General features: G+C 39.6%; 3 protein-coding genes across 3 annotated transcripts; 2 read left to right on the top strand and 1 right to left on the bottom strand.

Moving 5' to 3' along the window:
* The first annotated feature begins 2,949 nt into the window (after window positions 1–2,949).
* Window positions 2,950–6,064, top strand: LOC131127994 (calcium release-activated calcium channel protein 1-like). Its single transcript, XM_058070450.2, has 2 exons — window positions 2,950–3,387; window positions 5,407–6,064. The coding sequence occupies exons 1-2, from the start codon at window positions 3,274–3,276 to the stop codon at window positions 5,950–5,952; spliced, it is 660 nt and encodes a 219-aa protein (XP_057926433.1). The 5' UTR covers window positions 2,950–3,273; the 3' UTR covers window positions 5,953–6,064.
* Window positions 6,065–9,083: 3,019 nt separating this feature from the next.
* On the top strand, window positions 9,084–18,771 carry LOC131127783 (histone-lysine N-methyltransferase SETD1B-A-like). The gene is made up of 18 exons (XM_058070016.2): window positions 9,084–9,177; window positions 9,370–9,522; window positions 9,610–9,714; window positions 9,813–10,083; window positions 10,183–10,295; window positions 10,525–11,463; window positions 12,485–13,153; window positions 13,263–13,361; window positions 13,439–13,493; window positions 13,583–13,788; window positions 14,893–14,998; window positions 15,086–15,463; window positions 15,546–16,451; window positions 16,577–16,737; window positions 17,506–17,622; window positions 17,789–17,908; window positions 18,054–18,191; window positions 18,266–18,771. Exons 2-18 carry the CDS (start codon window positions 9,385–9,387, stop codon window positions 18,437–18,439), a joined length of 4,695 nt encoding a protein of 1,564 aa, XP_057925999.2. The 5' UTR covers window positions 9,084–9,177; window positions 9,370–9,384; the 3' UTR covers window positions 18,440–18,771.
* A 612-nt stretch (window positions 18,772–19,383) lies between these two features.
* Window positions 19,384–23,152, bottom strand: LOC131127784 (4-hydroxyphenylpyruvate dioxygenase; the record flags this gene model as incomplete). The annotated part of the gene is made up of 13 exons (XM_078789277.1): window positions 19,384–19,681; window positions 19,783–19,899; window positions 19,980–20,102; window positions 20,175–20,246; window positions 20,317–20,479; window positions 21,536–21,613; window positions 21,688–21,791; window positions 21,871–21,960; window positions 22,042–22,124; window positions 22,304–22,346; window positions 22,426–22,530; window positions 22,899–22,961; window positions 23,090–23,152. Coding segments are annotated over 13 exons (1,215 nt in total), but the record flags the coding sequence as incomplete, so codon positions are not given.
* Between the last annotated feature and the right edge of the window lie 16 nt (window positions 23,153–23,168).

Genomic DNA, 23,168 nt, shown 5'->3' on the forward strand with positions numbered 1-23,168 from the left:
ACTGTTTAATCTTATTTTAATACAAGTATTAAGCAAACAGGACCAAATTACACAAATTTACAGGACATTACAAACAAGGACAGTACCACACATTTTGGTGTCGATGCTAATATCAAGTAAATATTGGGCCAGTATTAGTGATACAAAGATTGATTTTATATACAAAGATATAATGAAGATATACAAATATAAAAAGATTCATTTGAACATATTTCAAGATCACTGAATGATTTTGAGGCCAACTTGCTGATTGTGCAGTTTAGCTCAGGTGTGATAGAGCCCTTGTGCAAAACAAAGTTGATGTTTTCAAAAACCCAATTAAAGGAATTTTGCAAAATAAAAAATGATAGAAGCAGATGAGCACATTGCTTAGCATTAAAACAATGTTTTAATGAATTCACAGTAGTATGTCTCCTGTAATGAGCTATTGGCTTTTGCCAGGTCTTCCTTATTCCTTGGAGTACATCAATAACACCTATTATTAGTTTCATTTTCAATTAAAACCTCATTAATACATTCAGAATCCAGCTACAGGATCAGATTTACAAACCACACTCTCATTAGATGCTGAAAAAACATTTGATCGAGTAAACTGAAAATTTCTCCTCACACCCCTACAGAAATTTGGCTTTAGAGACTCATTCATTCATTCATTTTCTACCGCTTATCCTCATGAGGGTCGCAGACGGGCTGGAGCCTATCCTGGCTGTCTTCGGGTGAGTGGTGGGGTACACCCTGGACTGGTCGCCAGCCAATCACAGGGCACATATAGACAAACAACCAATCATACTCACATTCATACCTATGGACAATTTGGAGTCGCCAATTAACCTAGCATGTTTTTGGAATGTGGGAGGAAACTGGAGTCCCCGGAGAAAACCCACGCATGCACGGGGAGAACATGCAAACTCAGAGATGGCCTAGGGTGGGATTGAACTCTGGTCTCCAAGCTGTGAGACCTGTGTGCTAACCACTCTAGTGCTGTGCAGCCCATTAGATTAATAAATAAATACATTTCTTTGGAAAAACAATCCAGCAGGAATAAATCTCAGAACATTAGAAAAACCTAAAGATTGTGGGGGCTTAGAACGCCCAAATTTCTCCAATTACTTCCTTGCACCCATGACCCGAGTGAGGATAGCGGTATAGAAAATGGATGGATGGATACTTCCTTGCAAACAGGCTACAGTATATCTTAAAATGGATCAAACCTAACCCTTTGGATTATTTATGATTATTTATTTATTATTTATTATTTATTATTGACATTTCTAGCCAAATCCTCTGGAAAAAAAATTAATTTTTTTAAAAATAAAAGTAAAGCACCACTCTCACAGCACTCCTTGTCAGTACACTCCCATTTGGAATAATCCTAACATCTTGCTTAAAAAGAAAACCATTGGATTTTCTCACATGGCAAGAAAAGGGAACAAGTTACATGGTGTAAAAAAACTTTTTCATTCAATGACCTTGTTACACAGTAGGAATAAACCCTAATACTGATCAGTATTATATACCCGTCCCCATGCCAGGATAGAGGTCAGTGTCTGTACAGTTGTTTAGCAGTAATTTGTTTTTATCAGAGCAAAGCTGATGAAATCATGTCAATGATGCTTGTGATGTCCAAGATCAAAGGTCATGTCAGTGCAACTTTCAGCAGGTTTTCCTCACTATTTACTGATTCACTAACTACTAAGGATGCTCCAATTGATTAGCCAGCAATCAATATCGGTCAATTTCCGTAAAAAAACAAAACATGTGATCGGTGGATGTTGATAAATGCCTTTCAAAGCTGATCAAAAAACCAAATTGTGTCATATAGGGTTGCCAAGAAAATGACGCATCTCGTATTGAGCTTGACACGAGCTACACCAATTGATGCCATCATGTTTGACCACAGACTATTCTATTATCTGTTGTGTGTACTGGTTTCAGCACATTGGTGTGTTTGTTCCATAGAACAACAGCATCAATGGAGTGAGCCCTTTTGCAGTTATGCAGTCTCTTTTTCTTATTGGGTGGAGGCGGGGCTGATAGCATACACACAGTGCAGAAGAGTGTAACGGAGTAAAAAATAAATGAGTAAAGTAATTCGGAAATTGGTAAAAATGCATTATTAGACAGCAGTATATTGTCATATGCTTATTATACTTATTGTACTATTTTTTATAGTACTAAAAGTCTCATTCTTAGACCCAATCTTATGTATAATCTTGTCTGGTGAACTGAGTGTCTCGTGACAGTGGTACATTCCATAATTTGGATTGATAACATCATTTAGATTGGTGAAAATTGCACTCCTCAGCTTTTTTACCCAATACCCAGTGGACATTTCATTCAACACAATAGCAGTAACAAAACAATGCAGCATTTTAGTGTATATAGATAATAATACCCACTGTGGATAGATGTTTTCGATATGTTGATTATTGTGGTTGTACTTTGCAGTGACATAATACTGCATTGCACCATGATGAGAACTGATTCTTGCTTTATTTAACTGCAGGGCAAAATAGTAGAACCGGCTTTCAACATAATGAAGAGCTAATTTTTACACCACTGCAGACTACAGCCACCTTAATAAGTATATTGAAATAATATCCCTCTGGCATTGTCAATCCAAACTATTTTTTTTATTTTTTCAAATTAATAATTATTTGTGATTCAACTATTAAATGTGATCTGGTTACATGATGCAAGTCTGATTAGTTCATGTCATTTCACAGACATCATTTGATTGTGCATGTTCCGGACGCAAGGGGGCGTTCTAGTGCAACTGTGCACGCTTTGAATTCTGGGTATGAGGAGTGGACGAATACTACAAATCGATTCCAAGTATATAATATTGACAATACCGATACTAATCCAGATTTCTATTACTTATTTTTCAATCGTTTTTCAATTTTACAATCACTCGTATGGGGATGGGGGGCGGGGGGCAAGACCTGAATTTGCTTCATTTTAAATGTGTCTTACTTTCAAATGCAATGTTGACAGGTATGCAGTGATACCACCTATGGTATCGATATGACCGATCCTTGGCTCGACCCCCCCACCCCCTGTTGGGTATCTCATGTTTCTGACAGTCAGCTGTTGCAGGAAAGTTTTGTCATGGTGTGATAGCTCGACCTCGTTTTGTTCCTCGTTTTGTAAACTCTTGTTCGACTGGACTTGCTTCCTGCAGAGCTAGCTAGTGCTCTTCGCGGCTTGCTTTTTATCGACACAAAGGAGTGGAATAACTCTTCCCCAAACAAAACTTCGGCAACTTTCGTAATGAGTTTGAACGAGCACTCATTGCAGGCTCTGTCATGGAGAAAATTGTACTTGAGTCGGGCCAAACTGAAAGCTACCAGCCGCACTTCAGCTCTTTTGTCGGGATTCGCAATGGTAAGTTTATTTCCTCTCTTTTACCTGGAGGACCAGAGTGGATCCACTCAACATAGACTGTGACGCACACGACTGCTTTCAAGGTCTTGTCATTCTCCAGGCCTAAATATCGAATTCTAGCAAGTGTTTTTTTATTGTGAACACTGGAGGCTTTTTGCCCATCATAACAATTACATTACGATACAAAATGTGGTGCCCAGTTGTTTCGTTGGTTTCACAAGTAAGGCCATAAGCAGAAGTGCATTTGAACGTAACACGTTTCATTTCACACAAGGGTTGCATTATCTTGCCACACGCTGATCTTTTTTTTGAAATGACAAGCTCATAAGGGAGTCAGGAAGCACATTAAAAAATATAGATACAGTATATCTTGTATTTTATGTGCATGGATATGATAATGTAGTTTTGATTATGTTTACTTATTTGTTTAACCCTTAGATGCATAAGTGGGTCAGGTTGTTTTCTTGAAATATCTTCATAATTAAAAATTGTTATCATTTCATATTCCAGGTATTCCTCAAAAACCATGTTTTTGATATCATGCCATTCTAATTTTTGACTTACCTTTTATACATTTTAAGAATTTTTTGTGTTTGTGTTACTACCCCAACCTTCCATAAGTGGGTCAAAAATGACTCACATGCATTTTCTATGGAATACAATAGGAACCTTTAATTCTTATCAACTTTGGCTGTCAGGAATAAATTAACTGTAGACCACACAGACTATATCAGAAGTGTCACCCCTCAGGAAGATTATTTTACACATCAAGTGCTAATACATGTAAGTATTATCTTCATATGACATTGTGTGTGTGTCCTTCATGACTGTTAGTATTATCAACAAATTAGCCTACTTTAACTAGCTAACACTAGCTGGCTAACATTGCTATATGTATTGTTGGGCATACTTTATAAATAGCTAACGCTAGCATAGTTTTTGTAAAATATAATATGCAGTATAGGTATTACACCTGTCTGAGATACTGTCAATCTGGAATACTATAGCATTGGCATAGTCAAGTAAAAATGGCTTAAAAACACATTGATTCTAATATGGGTCATTTTTGACCCACTTATGGAAGAGTGTAGGGTCCAGAGGGTCCAGTCATTCATGCATCTAAGGGTTAAATGCTTACTTTTACACCTTTGGGCAATTTAGACACCTCATTAAACCAACATGTACTATGTATGACTCTGATATTTGAACTGAGATTTCCAAATTAGTTTCACAATAATTCACTTGTTATTTGTTTGTGAACCTTGCTGACTTCACTGTTGTCTTCCCTAAGTGAAATCAAGTTCATTGGCTTGGCCATTGATGAATATTACATTTCTTTACCTTCACACAATCTCTGTGGAATGTTTAATGTGACTATCTATATGCACTGTGAATTGTTGTCCGATCAGCATGGTAGTATTCAGTATATATATATCTGAATATGAGCAAAGAGTATCAGCCAGATATGTGCAAAGACAGTATTCCCGATTTGTGAACAAAGGCTAAAACCAATGGAGTACTCTAGGGGTCGGCAACCTTTACAACCTTTACCAACCTTTACCTCTAACCTTTATCTAAACAGCCATTTTGTCTACTCATCCGCAAAAAAAAGCAGTCTGTAAAGCGAAAAAAGCAGGCATATGTTTACTTCTATGAACACAAAAAGACATTTCAGCATGTTTGAGTTATGTGTGCCATTGCACAGATTAAATTCTACTTATCTAATGTGGAAATAATAATTGTTACATCAGATATACATACATCCTCCAGAGTATTCTTGACATCTCAACGATGTGAAGCATTTATTCTCCTTCAAGGAATTATTCCACCATCATCCGCATTAATTGATTTCTGTGCAGAGTGACTCAAGACTTTTTAAGGGCACATGAATGGAATATTTTTTAATGGTCAAGTCAATCTCTCAACCCAGTAAAGCATGTTTTTCACTTACTGAGGATACAAGTGATTGAAGACTGCATTGTGGTTACAGTTGTCTCATGTGATGTTTTTTTTTACTAGGTTGCCATGGTGGAGGTTCAACTGGAAAGGGATTATACATATCCTCCAGGGTTGCTGATAGCATTCAGTGCTTGCACCACAGTGCTAGTAGCCGTGCACCTCTTTGCGCTCATGATCAGCACCTGCATCCTCCCTAATCTTGAGGCCGTTAGCAATGTTCACAACCTCAACTCGGTGAACGAGTCTCCACATGAGCGCATGCACCGCCACATTGAACTGGCCTGGGCCTTTTCCACTGTCATTGGCACCCTCCTCTTCCTCACAGAGGTGATGCTGCTCTGCTGGGTGAAGTTCTTACCCCTTAAAAGCAACACAGAAAACAATGATACCATAAGTTCTGGCCAAGCTGCAGCCATCGCTTCCACATGCATCATGGTGCCTTTTGGAGTGGTTTTTATTATGTTCGCTGTTCACTTTTACCGCACACTCGTCAGCCACAAAACGGACCGGCAGATCAGAGAACTGGAGCAGGTCATTCGGCTGCAGAACCAACTGGACCACAGGACGGAAAATGATGAGCTGAAGGCTGCAGGGCATTTTGCTTGATTGGGTTGCTCGCTTGCAAATTACAAGAGCTCAGGACATTCTCCAATGCTTTTAGTTGGGAAGGACTTCACATCCACATTAGTGAGCATAGTTTATAGTCAACTTAATACTGTTGTTTTACTGAAAAAGTCAGGATTGATTAATACCACCACTAACACATCCCAATTATACAAACTATTGATAACAGAAGAAAAACACAATGTGTGGAATTCCAGAATTTGGCATTAATACCATTATTACTAAAGCAATAACCCACTTAACCTTTTTAAATACATCACCTCTAAAGAACTGAAGCAGTTCAGAATCAATATTTCTCTCATAAAAAAATTAAGATAACTCACAGAACGATGAGCAATGCTGTGTCAATCACCATTGTGTTGAACCAGGATAAATTGTCTTCCATGTGTCATTCAAGGGCACTGGTAACTTTGAATGTTAATCAACCAACCACAGGATGGAAGAATGCTGATGTTACTAACATCAGGTGCATCGGAAGCAGGAGGTTCTGTAAATAGGAAAGCAGGGGGAGAAAAAAAAAACTGCCCTATCGCTTGACATGAGCCAGCACTCCTGATTCTGAAGGCCCTGGGCAGATTATTGACAATCTTGATTGGACACAAAAAAAGTAACATACACATTCACGTACTGGAAGCATTGCAGCCAAGAGCTGAGTTACTAAATGAAGATAGACTGTAAATTAATACAATTTCATGGAACAAATAAGTTATAGTTCAGTGCCTCTGGTAGTGTTTAGGCCATCGGACAAAGCTTTGCTGGCCCTCACAGTACACCGCTGCTGTTGATGGTGTATCAATGTGTTACTTAGTATCTCATGGTGGGCCGAATTAGTATTCATTTTTATTCTTCCTTAAATATCAGTATGAATGTCACAAAATCAAACCTGATTTAACAACACATTATAGTTAATAGAAATAATTTTTAAAGGTTATGTAAACAAAGAGTATAGTTACAGAGCTAGTTATGACCTTGTGGAGGGTTCAACGTAATGTAGTGTCATCGGGTACGTTATTTTTACTTTTCTTCATTTCGCTGAGCAATGTTTACTTTGGAGCACTTTTTTTTACTTTTTGTAAAATTCATAATCCAAATAGTTACCGCAATTATTCAAATGAATCAACAACTTCCGACCATTAATGATACCTACATCATAACCACAAGAAAAAAGTGTTTGTAAATTTAAATAAATATATATTACAATTGAAAAATCTATATACATACAGTCATATAGAGTTTGCTATTCGTGGAATGCCTTCAACTACTGTACATTGAAGAAATGCTTGTTTGTTTCAATGCAATCTTTGTAATGTGTAGTTATTAGTTTACATTAGTATCAGCATGCTCACATGCCATATATTAGCAACGACGTTGACTGTGGTGTATATGAGTTTGTTGTTGAATTGTGTTCCTGTGTTTTTATTGTGTGGGCACAAAGCCTTCAGTTATGCCAGAAATGAAATATACAGTACATATACTATGCAATTATAAAAATCACTTGTTGTGTCAAGTGGGCAAAGAGCCTCTCTGTCCAACTGCCTTCTTTCAAACTGTACATTGCTCAGTTCCTTAGGTTGATGTGTGGTTTATTTATTCAACTGTTGTGTATATACAGAACTCAATGCAAATGTTTTACTATGCATATGATGACACTGCAGCTTATTTGCTTTACCATTTTTTTGTTGTTGCCAATTTCAAAATTAAGCAAAACTAAGCTGAATTGGTACTTTCATGCCTACTACTTTGTTACATCAGCACTTATTTTAAACAATTGCATTAAAAGAACACATGTTTCTTTTTGACTGTTTTTGGTTCATTTTTTGTCTGGCTGCTGTTTGAGGGGGCTCTTATAAGCTGTATCTATAAAGTCAACATACGAATTTGTGCATGGTAGTTTGTGAACCTCAATATCTGTACAGAAAATGTCAGACACTAATATTTTGATGGATTGCATTGAGCTTTTATTAACTGTGGCATCATTTCCACAAGTTTCAACGATCCCCAAGATTTATTTCTATATCCAGAGTTAACATTTGTCAGCAAGCAGTTGTATTGGTGAAGATATACAAAAACAATAAGATTTTTGTCTGTTAATATGTGTTCAGTTAGCTTCAGATTCTTTCTGACTTGTCTGTGCTTTAAATCCATGCTCCTGCCATTGTATATACTGTACTGCTGCAGATGTAAACACAAAATGCAACCTGCTGAAGACACTCTGCAGAACTCAATTCCATCTACTGTCATATATATTCAAGGCTGTAAATGGCTCACTGCGGAGGACCTTAGTAGGGAAAATTACCCTCCCACCCCACAAGGTTATTATCATCTTATTATCAAGGTTATTATCATTGTATTTGGATTACATAATACCATGAGCTGGTCACTGTTCCTGAACACTATGTAAAAAAGAGGCAAAATATGCTCCCCACTGTGTTGCTTCTGCTATTAATTTACAGACAAATATACCCCATAAATAGGATTGACATGAAATTTCTCGAATAGCTCAACGCACAACATAAAAAATACCCAGTATAATTTCAGGGTGTTAAGCCAAACGGGGGGACTGACATTCACTTGTCTAAAATTTGAGCAAGATTGGTTAAATAACAAGGTCACCATCTACCAAAATATCTTTGCGGGGGAATGGGCGCGACACATAGTCACTCATTACTAGTTAATCTCGACCGTTTGTCTAATGATTATAAAACCTTGAGGATTAAGTATCTGCACCACATACAATATGTGCTTGCTAGGCTTTCAAAGCATTATGAGCACAACCTATAGGAGGAGACACTATTAACTATAGGCCTTTTAATATTTAATTAATTGGATGTTTGGGGGAATACAAATATCTACAAATCTACAAATAGCTACAAAACTTCAACATAATAACAGTGTTGAACTTTGTATGAAGATATAATATACTCATAACTCATATGTAAGTGTTTATTTTCTCTTAACTAGTGTCAATAGTGTCTATTATTAGACACTAATAGTATTAGTGTGCATGGCACTTTAGAAGTCACACCTTGCACCTTTTGGCACTTCCAGGTTAGAGTGTACTCCTCCGCCTGCATGACAGATCACAGATGTACTGTACAGTACTCTTGGCGGATGGATCTGTAACAACCTGGGCAACGGAAAAGCTACCGGAAAATATAACGACGGAAAAATAATGTTGGTCCATCAAGGGATAAAATGTCTGTTTAGGTAAGTCGGTTAATGTACTTTATTTGGTGAGTGTCGTTTTTATCTATCAGGTGTCAATAAAACACACTGTTATAGGTGATGCTCTCAGTATCAGCACATCACCTGTTGTTGGGGCGTGTAGCGCTATAAGTAGCTAGCCGCTATTTATCCGCATACAAATGACAGCTCGTGGTGTGTTTACAATATTTGCAGGTTTTGGCGAATGTAATGGAAAGCGAAAAACAAGTTTTAGAGAGAGACTCAACACATCAGCCCTGGAGAAGTTGCAAGTTGATGATTGATCCCGCTCTGACAAAAGGACTGTACAAAGTGTACCGCTACGATGGGCACTACTTTAATATACCTGTGAGCGCTCTGCAACATTCAATTTTTATTCCAAATAGTTTACTTGCTCTTCACAAACAAACACGTAATCGGCGTTTTGCACTTCAGGTTGACGACATAGGTTTGTCTCCAGTTGAGTCAGTGAAGGATCCACGCGTCTGCCGCCTGTGGAGCAAATGCATTCAGACTGACCTGGAAGTTCCAAGATTTAGGGTAGTCTTTTTGGCAGCACAATTACTCATAATAATAATAATAGTAATAAACAAATGTGCCCCGTGATAATAACACGTTTTGTTCACATGTCATTTTAGATAGATGAGTGCTATGTTGGCCCTGTTCCTCCCAAAGAAGTGACATTTTCCAGACTGAATGACAACGTAAACAAGGCCTTCTTGACTAATATGTGTATGAAATATGGCAACACTGAAGAAGTGGAGATTTTCTACAACCCAAAGAACAAGAAGCACTTAGGCATCGCTAAAGTGGTTTTTGATACTGTGAGTGCGGCAAAAGACTCTGTTCTTTACCTCAATCAGACATCAGTGATGGGCAACATCATCCATGTGGAAATTGACCCGAAAGGTAATGTAGGAGTGGTTTGTATGTTTTATGTTGGAAAGAAGAAATACTACTACTGTATGTTTGTGATATGATGGTGACCTGTTGTCTATCACTCCAAAGGTGCCAACAGGCTGCGCTACCTCCAGCTCCTCTATAGTGACCTCTACACTCCATTGACCCTACCACTGGGCAGCAGTGAGCAGAGTCTCCAAAACTTAATTGACAATTTACTGGTAATTTGCAGCTTTTATTGATGTACATGTTTTGGTTCTAACATATAGGCTTGGAAATATTGAACATTTCTTATGCAAGCTCAGATTAAACAAGCTATGATACTGCAGAAACATCACTGCATTGATATACATTATACACAAGATATATAATGATGAAAATAATAATTTTAGAACAGACTTAGCAACATTACATTTTGTAATGTTTATCTTATTTACCCATTTTTTACAGTGTAATGCAGCCACACAGGGACAAGGGACCCCAAACAGCATCACCACCCCGCTTTCACTCGACACAGCTTATTCCAGTATTTGTCAGGATACGCCTTGTAGCTTTGGACTGACGCCACATTCGCAGGGAACCCCGCATACTCCTTGCTTATCTGCTACTCCCCTCTCCCAGGACTCGTGCTACTCCAGTCTACAGGGTACTCCAATCCTACAAGGGGAACCCTCGACTTACAGTATTCACAAATCATTCAGAAGAGAGTTCTGTTCTCGTAAATTGTCAAGGTTTCAAGGGGGATTTGGTGATGTATCTGAGTTAAAGTTTATTTTGAAGCACCGCCAACCTCAGCCTTCCCTGCCGCTGTTTACCCAAAGTAGCAGGCAGCAGCTTCAACAATGGACTAACAATGGAAACACATCTGGTCATAATGACAAAAAACATTCCTTTCAACTTCTGTCTCCTGATCTCGAGTCCAGGGATGTGGTTCCCACCACCTCAAAAGCTTTACCTGTAAACTCGGTGAGCATCTTGAACGTTGATTTAGCTAACAAGCAGACAGAAGCAACCATCCCACCCGTGACACAAGCCAGCAGAGCAGAGTTATCTCAGTCATTTGAGAGCCCTCAACCAGAGGCAGAGACTTTGGACTCCCGCATTCAAAGTTTATTGACAAACAGCCAAAGTTCTGACAGTTTCCTTGGAAACGCTTTGAAGGTTGATGTGCAAGATATCTTAACTTCATCCCAGAACTCCCCGTATTCTTTGGAAAATGTCAGTCCAACACCGCTCCCTGAAGATGATGAAACTTCCCAAGCTGTTTTCTTTCTTACTTCCCAAAATTATACACAGTCTCCCTCTGCATTTGATTTCACTGAGTCTGAAGGAATGGACAATATAAACAGTAAGACGCATGCAGGAATGTATAAGGCATCAAGTTCCAAGGTAATGCTTCTTTTCAGGGGTTAGTAGGGGTTATATTAAAGGGGACCTATTATGCTCATTTTTCGGCCCTTTGTATTGAGTTGTGGACTACTATAGAGCAGCTACACGCAATAACAAGCACACAAAGCTTTATAGTTCTGACAGAATCTGCGCATATTTCAGCTGTATTTCTTTGGATTTCATGGTTCCCGTAAAAATGATCTGTTTTAATGTATTCCGCCCACGGTGCGCCTGCAGGCACGCCCACTCTAGTGTGGTTGGTCACACTCGCCGCTAGCTGCAAACGGTATACGAGACGATAATAAACGGGAATGTAATCCGATCCGGAAGTGCAGGCTTGACAGATGTCTCTCAATGGTAAGTTGCTTTAGCATTTTAGCGTTTTCCGCATTGGTGTCGTCTAATGTGGCCACTAATTGTGGTGGGAAACGACTATTAGAAACCTCGTTCTCTGTATACAAGTGCTTTTAGTTAGGACACTGACAAATTGTTACTTACGGCTTGCTCTTATGACTCTTTCATACAACCATCTAACGTTGGAAAGGCATAGGGCTTCAGCAAATTTGTCGGCTAATCCAGCTACATAGTGGCCCATGTTCACAAAACAGTCCAGTGTGAAATGGTGTCAAGAGATTAAAATGCGTTTCTTTTGCTGGTAGGGAATCAGGAACTCCCGTACGAGCCATTGAGTGTAAGTAAACAGAGGAGCAGAGCTTGGGGAAGTAGAGAGTTTATCTGGCTTACAGTCACGTCCATATAAGGAAGTCCCTCTTTGACATCACAAAGAAGCAGTTTTACCACTCCTTTTGAAAATGAGCGTTTTGAGCCATCCCAAACTTCTTTCAGGGCTCACTCAAACCAAATTATCTGAAACTTTGGCATCGTTTAACACGAGAATACAACATTCTAACCACATTTATAGGTCAGAAAAGTGGAAAAAGCATAATAGGTCTCCTTTAGGTCCTTGTATTCTCTTGCTTCTTCCCTACATGTCAGTTCACAAAATTCTTGTGTCTCTCAGGAGCTTCACTTATCAAACAAAGACAAGGGACATTCAGAATTTTTGACAGCAACTCCTCCCCAGCCTCCCTGTAACACGCACCAATCCAAACCTCCATCTGCCGTTGAATCTGGAGGATTGTGTCCACCATTTTCGCCTGTATCTTTCCCCATTCCTTCATTTCCTCTTGCCCCTCACCTCCCAAATGGAATCATTCCTATTCCACCTCCAGGCTGGATCCCACCTCCAGCCCATCACAACAACATCTGCGTACGCCCGAACTCAATTCTTCCACATCCTAATTTCCTGGTTCCACCACCTCCTTTGGTGTCAACCTCCATGCACACATATCCCTTATTCCTCCCACCTCCATGTGCCTTGGACAAGGGCAATCCACTAAAGCTTGGAAGTGTTTCCTTATCGCCTTGTGCACCACACTGGATTCCTCCACCTTTCCCTTGTTTCAATCCTTCAATACCCCCACCGGACTACACACATATAAGGGAAAACCCGCAAAAAGTTACAGCTGAAAAAGTTACAGCTGAAAAAGTTACAGCTGAAAAAGTTTTAGATGTGCTCATGGATGAACTGAAATCCATCATCAAGAAGGACATCACACGTAGAATGATTGAGGGTGTTGCGTTTAAGGTGTTTGAATACTGGTGGGACAATCAAGAGAAGAAAACAAAGGTAAGAACTTCATCCTTATTTTCCCTTTCATCGTCAGTGGTGACTTTTGCTACTTTGGTTAAGGATACACGTCTTGCTTGACTCATGATTCATTTTTGTTCAACCAAAGATACCAGTTTTGCCTTTGATGAATAAGAAAAACAAACTGAGAAATACCTTGACTGACATTACTGGTGAGCGCAAAAAACCTCCACTCCCCTCATTCAAGGTAAGCGACAGAAGATTTGTATTGAACTGAAAACTGAAAAACACCAGAACAGAACTTAAAAATGTCTTGCAATGCAGGTAAAGAAAAAAATAGAGGTCAATCCTGAAATATCAGAAGCAATAGCACCTTCTGGTAAGTTTAGTCAATTCAACTACCATGTTTAGTACTTCTCTTGATACTGTATGTTATATTGTATGTTCCTTGTGTTGCATGTGTTTTAGGTAGCACTGAAGGGGGCATCATGGTGATACCAACATGTGATAAACGGAAACACAGACATGCAAGACCACTTGAGCTTGATAGTGATGATGATGATGATGATGATGTTGGAGACAAAGGTTATAAAACACATCAAGAGGAGGAAAGGGAAACTATAGAAGACAAAGACGAACCAACCGGGCCCATAGTTGATCATATCCACAATATGGTAAACATAAGAGTTGCATGAATAATAACTGAATTGATTGATTACTGTACTTGTTATTTAAGTGATTTATTTTTGTGAATACAAAAGAGCAAAATCATATGAATAAGTACTATAAATAGTATTTTATTAATAGTATTTTGTCAATTTTTGCCCCCTAACTAAATGGCTTGTTCCCCCCAAATCAACATTTTAGAAGTGAAAACTCCGCCAGAAATAAGGACAAGACAGCTCCACTCATTCACACCCCTCCCTCCGCTCCCCTCATCCAATCCCAAACATCCAATCACTGTTAGTATGCAAATGAGCCAACACGCAATGCAGACTAGACGCAAACCAAGAAAGTGACCCATTAGACAACTAAAACCAAAGATTAATATAACTAGATAGTTAAAATCTGGCTGTAGGATATATTTTTCTACTGTTCATTTGTTCTCAAGGAGGATGAGGAGGAGATACCAAGAATATACCATCAAAGGTTCTCTTATTTGGAATTGACGGCAACTGAAAGTATGATGCCAACTAATGAAACAACGTATGTATTTTCATTCTCTCTTATCTTATCTCATGAATCTCATTCAAAGAGAAAAAAAGAGAAAAAAGAAAAAAAGAGAGACGCTCGTTGATTAAAATGTAAGTCAGTCAGATTGTCCATATTTCTCTGTTTGGATCTTTATCTGGGCCGGTCCTCAACATGGTTTATACTTTCACATTATACATTAGCTGTGTGTCCAGCTCTCAACCTGGAGAAGTGGATTGCACTGTATAATATCCTACATCCAGATTTTATTAATTTATCAATGGTATATTCATCTTTATTTTGTGGCGTTTTTGCTCATTTGCATACTAATACCGCTTTACTGAGTAGAGGGGAGGGAGGGATTTGGGTGGGGAGTTGTGCTGTCACATGTGTCAGTTTTCACTTGTAAAATTTTGATTTGGGGTGGCATTGGTTATTATTGGACAGACATGTCAGCATTACAACATCTATAGTCTGTTTTTTGTCGACTCAGTTCATTTTGTCATCATTTTTATCAACGTGTATTGTTTCAGATTAGTTATCAAGGAATAAAGGTTGATGATGATGATAACGTTTCTGTATGTCAGTTTGACAGAGATGATCTTGTCCACAATGAAGAAGAGAAACAGGAAAAACACGAGGATGGTGCAGACTCGTGTCAGGCTTCTTGTGAAGTACTTGACTCCAGCAATGGTATGTTGACTTATAATGCATGCTGATAGCTCACAAATGAATGCCTTGCTTTCAGGAAGTTTACCCGTTTTTGTTATGTCTTTGTAGAGACGTACTCAGAGTACAGCTCTTCAGAGGAAAGCGACTGCTTGTCCAGCTTAGACTCCTCAGACTCTTTTACCTCAGAGAGCTATGAGGATTCATCGTACACTGAAGACAACGATGTGGAAGACGATGTCATGAGCAATGAAGTTGATGACTGTGTCGTATTATCATCAGATGAGGAGTCAATGGAACTTGAGCCCCCTGTGACTCCTTCTGCCCCTCTCACTCCTGGCGCTCAGCTGGAACTGATCCTAGAGGACTGGTCAGATAATAGCGAGGAAGCAGAGGTGAACAATTGCATGCATCAAGAAGATGTAATAGTGGGGCTGCGTATCATCACATCGCATGAGTTCGAGCCACAGTCACCTGCTGGGCTTCCAGGTAATTTGTCCACAGATTGAAGTCATTAAAGGTATCAACATACATTTGTATGATGCGCTGTTGTCAATCATCTCTGCGGCAGTTGATCTTGAACTTGATGCAGACATGGAGAGCCATGAATGGACCCTGGGGACTCCAGACAACACCGTGAGACCTCTGACTCCTACTGGCAGCTTGATTGACAGTGATCCTGACCTTGTGATCAGAAGTAAACCAACATCTCCAGCCGCTGAGGAAGTAGAACGGCCACAAACACCAGGCAAGAGCATAGGAGTTAAATTAGGAAGTGAAGACTCGGCAGATGACATCTTGCTAACCAACAGCGAGTTCCATCTGTCATCATCCATCACAGCAGCCTTGTTATTCCAGGAAACACCCAAAACCCCAGGTAGAGAAGACACGAGTCCGTGGAGGTGTAACAATAAGGTTAGAGAGGATACCAGTCCAACATACCCACACTTTAGAAACCCATTATCCAATTCATCAATCGGAAATCCATTTTTATCAGCACCGAAGACTCCAGGGAGAGATATCTCTGTGCCACGAAGAGCAGTGACACACCGACAAATAGTGAAAACCTCACAACCCCTTTTAGATGACAAATTCCTTAGAACATCATCTCCATGTGGCCTCTCTGACTCTTCATCTGATGGCAGAGGAGTGCAAACATGGTTAGGTGCGAGAACGATACCCCTGCAAAGACTGGAGAACATGCCCGATCTTCTCAATGGGGGAAGTAGGAGAGACACAAAAATGAGGCGGAAACTGTGGAAGAGACGAAAAAGAGGTTGGAGGAAGAACCGCTTCTCTTGCAGTCGGTCTGCGAGGTGGCATTGGAAACGTGAGCAGAGCAGGATACTTCACAGTGTATGGAAGGACGGTCTGGATGAAGAGGATGCAAGGCTGCTGCAGTGCGCTTATGAAAGGTTAACAGAGGAGGATGATGGTTACAGCTGGTTAAGTGACACCCCCTGGATACCCCATCCATATATCCTTTTCTTCTTCAAATGATTTGTGAGCATAAAGCAATTTGTCTTTAGTTTCCACATACATGATTTTATTAGATTTGCCTCATTTCGGTTTTTGTGTTTGACCTGCTTAACTGCTACTCACTGACTAAAGTTCCAGAGGAGAATGAAGGACTCCAATTGTGGCAGCATAACCACAAAACTGGTTCAGCCCGCAGTGAAGGTTTCTACAAAATCCACTGGAGGGATAAACTTGAATACCTAAACAAAGCCAGAAGCACTGAGCTTCCTTCTGCAATCTCTCAGGTATTAAAGGTTCTGTTTGCCTCAGTTAGGTACTGCACAGGGTTCGCTAACATTCAAATCTGTACCCTCTTTTTGCTTGTTGTAAGCCACGTCCCACATAACACACACGAACACACACACTAGCGAATAGTTATGTTTGTTTGTTATCAGCTAATGATAGAGATTTGGCAAACTTTAGCTGCTAACATTCACTATCATATCAAAACCACAGAAGGACTCCAAATGATATTGTCTTTCGCTTCTCTGAGATTGATTTTGTGTATGTGCACATTCTACAGGCATGTACGTTTATAGATAAATTAAACATTTTTCATTTTAATAACTAGTAATAACTAGTAATAACTACTTTTAATATAATCATATACATAGAGAAAGTGGGCTGCACAGTGTTCGAGTGGTTAGCACGCAGACCTCACAGCTAGGAGACGAGGGTTCAATTTCACCCTCTGCCATCTCTGTGTGGAGTTTGCATGTTCTCCCCGTGCATGCGTGGGTTTTCTCCGGGTACTCCGGTTTCCTCCCATATTCCAAAAACATGCTAGGTTAATTGGCGACTCCAAATTGTCCATAGGCATGAATGTGAGTGTGAATGGTTGTTTGTCTATATGTGCCCTGTGATTGGCTGGCGACCAGTCCAGAATATGAATATTGAAAAGTGAATTTTTGCACCCCCAGCAGGCCACAGCACACATAGCAGCTGCCTATATTGCATAATGGTCCAGTCGGCTTTGACTATATGTAACCTAAGTGTTTGTCGTGTCCCAGCAGGGTCTTTCGACACAGCCCACCTCATTTCGTGCTGGATCGGACTTCAGGTCGGAACAGCGTCGTCTGCTGTCATCTTTCAGCTGTGACAGTGACCTGGTCAAGTTTAACCAGCTCAAGGTTAGCCAATGGACGGTGACACACACTAAAAATGAGTATAAAGCATGAGCTGATCCCAACAGCAAGCAGTGAAACAACAAAGATGAGCCTTGTAACAGGCTGTCCTGGCTTTGTATGCTTTGCATATTGACCTCCTTATAGTAGTGTTTATATTTTTATCTTTCAGTTTAGAAAGAAGAGGATTCGCTTCAGTCAAAGTCACATCCACAATTGGGGTCTCTTTGCCATGGAGCATATAGCAGCTGATGAAATGGTGATTGAATATGTAGGCCAAATTATCAGACAGGTGAGACAAATAAATGCACAAACCCTGACTACAAGTAGCCATGTTGGTTATCGGTTCTGAACGTGTCCGGTGGCTGCTTATCCTGTGATTTTTTTTTTTTAACAACACTGTCAGTAAATTAATTTGTGCGCCGTCTTCTCTTCAGAACATCGCTGACATGAGAGAGCACAGGTATGAAGAGCAGGGCATTGGAAGCAGTTATTTGTTTCGGGTGGATGAAGACACCATCATTGACGCCACTAAATGTGGGAATTTAGCCAGATTCATCAACCACAGCTGTAATGTGAGTAAGACTACTGCTGTCTTAATTCATTATCGTGTAAATTCATTCCAAAATGATGTACATTTTTCCTGCAGCCCAATTGTTATGCGAAGGTCATCACCGTAGAGTCTCATAAGAAGATAGTGATCTACTCGCGTCAGCCAATAGCCATCAACGAAGAAATCACATACGACTATAAATTTCCCATCGAGGACACAAAGATTCCTTGTCTGTGTGGAGTTGAAAGCTGTCGGGGCTCTTTGAACTAATCACAGCCACGGTGTATACTGCTTGTATCTTATAGAGGAGCCCACGTTGCCTGAGGTACTGTACAAAATAAACACATACACTGAAGATGTACTTTTAAAGTAATTCAGTGCAGGCGTTCACTGCACTTAAAAAAAAAAAGATGAGCGCTACACCAATCAGGATGTAATGGACTATTCTAACCAGCACTTATAAGCTATTGTGTTATATGTACTCCTGACTTTTGTAAATGATTTTATCGATATAAAGCTGTCTTTTTGTTTATACATTATGATGGCATGTTTGGCTGTAAACCATAGTTTGTACTGACTTTGTTATTTTCATTGTTTCATTGTTGCATTCCTCGGAAAAAATGTTATCCACATGACTAAATGATCTGTTGACCTTATTGTAAAAATGGCACACTGTTTGTTTTTAAGGTGTTTCAGGTTTTAACTTGTTTTAACCACAGAGATGTAACAGAAATATGAAAACTGCATTGGAAGAAAACATGAGATCAAAAAAGTACCGGAATCAGTTGTTCATTCATTAACTATTCAGCCTATCATTGGGGCGAGCTGGACTCTGGCTCAGCACATATAGGGCACATTTATTCATTCATTTTCTATCGCTTTTTGGGCGAGAGGCGGGGTACACCCTGGACTGGTCGCCAGCCAATCACAGGGCACATATAGGCAAACAACCATTCACACTCACATTCATACCTATGGACAATTTGGAGTCCCCAATTAATTAATTAACCTAGCATGTTTTTGGAAGGTGGGAGGAAACCGGAGTACCCAGAGAAAACCGACAAATGCACGGGGAGAACATGCAAACTCTACACAGAGATGGCCGAGGGTGGAATTGAACCCTGGTTTCCTCACTGTGAGGCCTGTGCGCTAACCACTAGACCATATAGGGCACATATAGACAACCATTCACATAAACACCCATGAAATGAGTCTCCAGTTGGAGAATATGGGAGGAACCCAGAATACATGGAGAGAATCCACACACGTACAGGAAGAACATGGAAACACTGATGGTTAGGTTTACATGCTAACCACTTGGCCACTGTACATACTTGTATAATACGCAAAAATAAGTAAAGCACTTTTAGCTAGTAGAATATTAATGGTTCTGTTAATGGATCACATGCTCTTGGTGACACCATTGGGTATCAATATGGTGAGATTTCCCCTGGCATGTTGGTCTGCTTCAATGGCTTCAAAAAGAGACTTGAAGTTTCCTGCACCGAAGCCCTGTTGGTCAAACATGTATTTCAGATGCGAGTAAATAAAAGGCTTGTTATTTCAATGTGTAGAGTTAACAATACTGCCAATCTAGCCAAAAGTGTCCTAACCTTGTGATTATGTCTCTGAATGACTTCCAAGAAGACAGTGGGGCGGTCCTGAACTGGCTTGGTAAAGATCTGAAGTAAGTAGCCATTGTCATCGTAGTCCACCAAGATGCTCAGCTCCTGGATAGATGATGGAACAGTTCCTTCTCGTCAGATCATTGGCTAACATGGAAAGTGTTTCTCCAAATGTTTCAACCTACCTGCAGGACATCCAGGTCTTCTGTGATTTTCACCTTGGAGTGTTTTAACTTCTCCCTCAGTTGGTCGTAGTAGGTGTCTGGCACAGACATAAACTCTGTTCCACGCTCTTTTAGATTCCTAATCTGCAAAAATCAAATTCATATCATTTTTGCCAGCTTTCTGGATGCAATGCAACTATATTTTTTTGGACTCACTGCTGTGATAATATCTGACGTGTTCATGGCAATGTGCTGCACTCCTGGACCTCCATAGTACTCTACATACTCCTGGAAGTGAAAACATTATGAATGAATTCATTTATTTTGGTTCCATATCGACCACTTTCATAAATCTGACCTGGATTTGAGATTTTCTCTTGCCCATGGCAGGCTCGTTGATAGGCATCTTTACAGTCTCTTCATAGTTGGCCACCACAATGGAACGAAGAGCACTGAACTCTGTCTGCAGCTGTTTGTCATCTACTGACCAAAAACGATGAAAGAGGAGGTTCTTCTGGTACCTTTTGGGTGTGAAAAGGAGGCCCAAACTACATTAGAAATGGCTGCCACTTGAACGATTACACGACTCGTCTTGACTGCAGTAGTGAACCTTTAATGCAGTGGTCTCAAACATGCGGCCCGCGGGCCAAATGTGGCCCGCAGGACACTAGTTTGAGGCCCCCGCAAGTTTGATATGGATGCTGTATGGTATCATGTACCCAGAAAAAATTATTACGTTTGATTAATGTTCATGTTAAAGGTTAAATAACTGTTAATAGTTATCCTCCCTATCCGTGTGGAAGTGGTAAGTTTTTGGCTATTTAAGTTTAAAGGAAATAACTTGAAGGCTACCGTTTAGGTCGCTAGCTCTCTAGTTTGCGAGTTAGCATGTGTCTCAAGACCCTGTAATTGCGCAATATGTTGTAAATAAAAAAAGTATCAATGTGACTATAGTCGTGTTTTGTCATGTCTACAGGGCTCTAATAATGCTTTGTTCATTTTAATCTGAAAAAAATAATTTGTCTACCCACCAACTAAATGTGGTTTAATTATTTGCCGTTTTATTATTATTATATTTATTTATTACTGATTGGTTGATTTTCTTTATTCTTGATTAGTTTATTTATTTTTCATCTTATTTTGTGCAGAAAAATAAAAATTAAGATATTTGAGAACAGTGGAATGTTTTATCAGAGCTTTTCTTGTAGAAAATCGGAACCAAAGCACTGAAAAAGTTTGTATATTTTTCTGTTTTTAATAAATGCGTTTTTTTTTTTTTTTTTTTGGAAAACCTGATGCGGCCCAGCCTTGCCCAGACCCTAGCTCCAGTGGCCCCCAGGTACATTGAGTTTGAGACCCCTGCTTTAATGTCTCAGAACCTACATCTCTCAATGACACCGCCTTCTAACTGGATCAGCCAATCATCAGCCTCATTTGGAGAACTGCCTTGCTTTACAGGCTAAACATGGTCCAGATGTTGGGAGCCGCTGGAGGCCCATAAAAGTTCTAGCCTTTGTAGATCTGAAAGTATAATTCTTCATCCACAATTTACACCTTTATTTCCAATCATAACTTACCATTCCACCACTTTAACCATTTCATCATCTGGTTGGTTTCCTACAACGTGATCAATGAAGTTCAGTTTTCCCTGAGGTCTGCAGTGAAAGCAAGTCAAGTAAATATTTTGCACATCAGACGTCCAATACTGTGATAACTTAGCTGGACTCACAATTTGGCTAAGGAGGGGTCCTTAAATGGAGGCGGTTGAAAGCCTGGCAGAAAGAGACCACTGTATCCTGCCCTTTCCACAAATGTATGTGTGGTGTCGCCATACTGTTGCGGAAAAAGCAAATGTAGGGAATGTTGGGAATGATTTTTGAACATTTAACCTATTGATTCACGATTCTTTTACTGTTTGCAGCACGGCGAGTCTAACTTTCCCGTGCTTGTCCTCCACACTGTAGGGCTCTTTGACAATTACTGCTCCTCGTTCTTTGGCTTTCTGCAAAATATCAGTGTGGTTAGTTTTCAGAAAATTTTGTCATAAATGCCCTTGCAAAAGATTTAAAAAAAGTTGTATTACCTGCACTAAGAAGTCACAATTCTCCACCGCAAATGCAATATCTTTCACTCCATCCCCGTGCTTGACTAAATGAGCCCCCATTTCTGAGACATTTTGAAAAGAACACAGTTAAGACTTTAAGATGAGTTCATCATGTCATCATAACAGCATCTCATTACTGTAGGACTAAAAGATGCATCAAAACTCCAGACATGAATTAAAACCAAATATTGATTCAATATACTAGTTCATCTAAGATCCCTTCCAAAGCCAGGTGTTGTACCTTTGTTTCCAGGATTCAGTGCAGATGAGAACACGTATATGATCTGTGGACACAAAGTACGCTTATGATTATGGTTATTTTATTTTTTTTATTTATTTTGGGCAGCACAAATTCAACTTCACCTTTCCTTGTATGACTGCATGGGACACCACGTCTCGACTGCCTGTCTCCAAGCCCTGGTAAGCCAATGGCTCAAATCCCAGTTTATTGCAGTAATATGATGCTGCCTGTTGAAAATAACAATGATTTGTACTTGACATTGTCTCATTTTACTAAAAAAAGAAATGCAAATATCTGATTTGGAATGGATATATTCCGCCATCTGCTGGCTGGTGGTAAGTGTGCTTGATAATGTTAATGTAAATTGCCCCCCCACCTCCCCACCCCTTGAGAGAACCAATAGAGATGCTTGATGTATAGACTCCCTCTGTAGCTGTGTGAAAAGTGGATCCCCAAAAATGGTTTGATAACCAAACTTTTTCCATCTCAAGAACCAAATTGGTCCAAAACATGAGCATCATTATTGACACAGGAATCGACAAACAATAATATTCCCGCTACACAGAGCCAATAAAAGGGGTCCAATACAACATACCTGTTTTGCATTCCCAACCCAGAATGTCAAGTGATCAAAGCAGAGGAACTGTCCCTGCTCATGCTAGAGACAATGAAACATATTGGTTCTTCTAAGTTCAAGTCTTTAAATGTGTAATATAGAAACTTCACAGTGGTACATTAAAGTTATATCAATAACATTAACAATAAACACAGAATGCATTTCCTTACCTTTTCACCTTTGTCAGTATATGTTGTCTGCAAACAAAATAAACCAAAATTCAGTATATTCAAGAAATAAATAAAACAA

Source organism: Doryrhamphus excisus, linkage group LG3, assembly GCF_037039965.1.
Source record: "Doryrhamphus excisus strain RoL-2023G ecotype Guam linkage group LG3, RoL_Dexc_Guam_v1.1, whole genome shotgun sequence".
In the NCBI taxonomy this organism is placed as follows: Eukaryota; Metazoa; Chordata; class Actinopteri; order Syngnathiformes; family Syngnathidae; genus Doryrhamphus; species Doryrhamphus excisus.

Excerpts from the sequence above, each read along its gene's own strand:
- LOC131127994 (XM_058070450.2), top strand. The coding sequence starts at position 3,274 with ATGAGTTTGAACGAGCACTCATTGCAGGCTCTGTCATGGAGAAAATTG. Across the intron at positions 3,388-5,406 it reads TTTTGTCGGGATTCGCAATG|GTTGCCATGGTGGAGGTTCA; the intron begins GTAAGTTTATTT and ends TTTTTTTACTAG.
- LOC131127783 (XM_058070016.2), top strand. The coding sequence starts at position 9,385 with ATGGAAAGCGAAAAACAAGTTTTAGAGAGAGACTCAACACATCAGCCC. Across the intron at positions 10,296-10,524 it reads ACTTAATTGACAATTTACTG|TGTAATGCAGCCACACAGGG; the intron begins GTAATTTGCAGC and ends CATTTTTTACAG. Across the intron at positions 15,464-15,545 it reads GTCACCTGCTGGGCTTCCAG|TTGATCTTGAACTTGATGCA; the intron begins GTAATTTGTCCA and ends TCTCTGCGGCAG.